General features: G+C 39.0%; 1 protein-coding gene across 1 annotated transcript; it reads right to left on the bottom strand.

Moving 5' to 3' along the window:
- Positions 1-2,726: 2,726 nt before the first annotated feature.
- SARC_10863 (hypothetical protein) lies at positions 2,727-3,558 on the bottom strand (the record flags this gene model as incomplete). The annotated part of the gene is made up of 2 exons (XM_014295071.1): positions 2,727-2,995; positions 3,481-3,558. Coding segments are annotated over 2 exons (347 nt in total), but the record flags the coding sequence as incomplete, so codon positions are not given.
- Between the last annotated feature and the right edge of the window lie 120 nt (positions 3,559-3,678).

Here is a 3,678-nt window from a genome sequence, read left to right as displayed (position 1 = left end):
GATATAGATATGTATGTATATATATATATGTATATATATATATATATGTATGTATGTATGTATGTATATATATATGTATATTTATACTGTGTCTGAATCTGTGTCTGTGTATGTATGTATATATGTGTGTGCATGTGTGTGTGCGTGTGTTTTANCTATATATATATATATATATATATATATATGTATACATATGCTTATAGGCATATATATGTGTGTGTATGTGTGTATGTGTATGTTTTTGTATGCATGTATTATGTATATATATATATGCGTATGTGTGTGTGTTTGTGTGTTTATGTATGTATATATATACATATATATATATGTGTGTGTGTGTGCGTGTGTTTGTGTTTGTTTGTGTATGTGTGTGTGTGTGCCTGAATATATATATATATGTGTGTGTGTGTGTGTGTGTATGTATATATGTATATATGTCTGTGTCTGTGTATGAATATTTATATATACGTATGTATTTATATATATATATATATCATCTTATTTTTCATATGTACGTAGCTTCGTATGTGTGTCTATAGCTGCCTATACCTTGCTGTTGGCTATTGCGGCTGGTCGCGTATAGGCATATTTGGAGTCTTCGAACTTTCATATCTGTTAAGTATATCATATTCCGCCTACTACCGCGCGTCGCCGCATCGCTAGGACTATCACCTGGCATATTGGCTAGTTGTCGGATTCACCTTCTTCTATGTCCGCCTTCCACTATTGCAGGCGTACTGACGTGCCTGGACGGATACATGAACATAGCACTCGAGCAAACGGAGGAATATGTGAACGGACAATTACGAAGTACATACGGTGACGCTTTTATTCGAGGGAATAATGGTAAGTCAGCAGAATCACACAGTGTATATGTACCACACTCATCTCTACTTGATCATAAAGTCATCAGCAGTGTGCGTATGTGTACTAGTAGAGTTTCAATTGCCGAATTTGAACTGATGGCTAAATTATAATGTATATATATATATATATATATACGTATATGTATATATATATGCTTGTGTGCTCGTGTGTGTCTCTGTATGTATGTGTGTGTGTGTTCTTCTATGTATGTTTATAGGTATATGCAGTTATATTTATATATATGTGTGTGTGTGTGTGTATGTATATATATATATATATGTGTGTGTGTGTGTTATGTGTGTGTGTGTGTGTGTGTGTGTGTATCTATATGGATGTATATAGATATATAGATTTAGATCTATGTTATTGTATGAGTCTTGAAGGTCATTGGAGGTCATGCTATCGAAGAATACAACTGTTGATCCATTGAATTTTTTTATATTATACTGGTTTCTCTCCGAAATCTGTCGCCGTCATCGAGCTTCAAATATTATCCTCTCCTCTCTCTCCTTGTTTTGCAGTTCTGTACATTAGTACATCTTTTGGTGTCTAAGTGTATTCGAGGAGATTGGAGGACTACGTTTGGCACGAAGTTTGCACGATTCCATGAACAATGAGGAGCGGGTTTGGAACATATCCGTATATACCCGGTGAAATAGCATCTAGTTAGAGCCTATCAATGAAGAGTACATATACATCGTGACTTAGGGGATCCCTAATCTACTTTTTAAAGAGGAGATTCCAAGGGAAATGGCAGAATAACCATTGGGGCGGTGAAGCTATAATTATCGTTAGCCAAGGTCAATCTATGACAGTACCAATAAATACCAAGTTTCGATGCTTTCCCATACCCATCGACAATATTGTACACCAAAACTGCTAATCTGGTTGTGTCAGCCACGGCACACAGTGCAGTTGTCTTAACGCTCATTTGATAGCACAGCTCTTTACATTGGGCAGCTGCTTCAATACGCAAGCACCCTGAATCACAAATCGGAACAAGGCAACATTTCACAAACATAGCTTATACGCAAGGGTGAACGTAGAGGCGACTTCATGGTATCTACACGCCTGTATGCTGCGAGCAGGAGCATATTTGTGTGCTACAAGAACAGTTTACGTCAACAACGGATCTTCCTTGGGGGACGACATTGGACTGTCAATTCTTAAATTTCGTCGACCTACTCTACGATAATTACTAGCGGTTCTGAAGTGACTGTTCATTAGGGTTCGTGTTCATAGACATCTAGATGTTGAATGAGGACACTCCGCGCCATGGACGTCATGCGCATTAGAAGTTATTGATATAAAAGTTATACCACTCTCAGCCAGTGTGCATGTGCAAAAGGACAGCTCATCGTTTAAGTAACGTTGACGGTTCAAATTGGGCAAGCCCTCACTACGAGATATAGGAACGATCGATACAAGGGCAATATTAGAATTTTTGTACACAACAAGCAAAGCATTCTTTTACTAGACGCCAACGAATATACCGATCGATACAGGTGCACAACAAGCAAAGTTTTTGTTTACTATAGACACCAGCGGATATACCGACAAAGTAGACCGCTGCCACAAATGATCTGCCTGTGTGGTGGCGCTGATTTTTGAGTTGCGCTCGTAGATGTATATCAATCCGTAGAGAGATGCAGAGTAAGATATCATTTAATAATCACCTATGGAAATGCGACAATAGAACGTCTGTCAGGCATACTCGACTTTTAGTCTGTGTCTCCCACCCTGTCAGAACACTCCAAATAATCATCACATCGGTCAAGTTGACTCCTCGGCATTTTTATCTACTCGGGCTTCTCAGGCACTGTAAAGCATTCCAAAAGACACATATGTAAGATCTCATATTAAGCAAAGCGAACATTGGACGACTCCTGTATGCATTTACCATACACCATCAACATTTCTATCTGAACCGGCACACCCAATCTATCGTCCCAATATCGCATACATTTTAGCGGACTCTGATAGCGATCACTCAAATTGAAGAAACTCGTTTGGAACATATCAAAATCTATTGAACAGAACACATAGTACTCACCGGGATATGACAGAGGGGGCGTGTAATCGTAACCCTTTTTGTATCGAATAGGGCCGGCGTAGAAGGAGAGAAGACCTGATACAAGAACGGGGAAGCGTGCTATTTAGTATGAAATTGTACAGTAAGGAGGATAAGCTGCTACAAGCATAGGACAGCCCGTACAAACCTCGGTGCGACATGTAGTATATTCCAGAACCCAAAATAATGACACGTGCCTGAGTTGCAGAATGAAAGGAACCCCGAGGCAAACAATATAATCGCATGTACAGAGAAAAACAGGTAGAACAGCCTTAATTTCTACATAAATCCAGTTTGTATCGTTCAGGATGCACATAAAGGCTAATCTCAACTGAAACAGACACAAACTAACTAACGATACCAAACTCCGCATAGTACATCACATGGCAGGCAAGAATCTTTGTAATGTACATGAACTGAACCCCTATGGAGAAGGAAAGCAACTATTTAGACATCTGCGTAATACACAATCTAGCCACTCAAACTTTAGTACTATAAGGAACATGTATATACTCATACAAATGGCATGCAAAAATACTCACCAAAGCCGGTGAAGACAAACGACATGAAGATGACCGGCTGGGTTCGCCACGCATTTAGCATAAACGACATGGTGAAATCTGAAGAAAAAGACAGGACAAATGTAAAATTAGCTTTGAGGAAATATTGAGACTCGATGGATAGTATACTCGGGAGCCTGGGCAGTACCAACCAGAACAAAAACTGCTATAGTGTTACTA

The sequence above is a fragment of the Sphaeroforma arctica genome (genome assembly GCF_001186125.1).
Source record: "Sphaeroforma arctica JP610 unplaced genomic scaffold supercont1.1418, whole genome shotgun sequence".
Classification (NCBI taxonomy): Eukaryota; class Ichthyosporea; order Ichthyophonida; genus Sphaeroforma; species Sphaeroforma arctica.
Note: the sequence above shows the minus strand (reverse complement) of the source record. Positions and strands in the feature narration are given on the sequence as shown.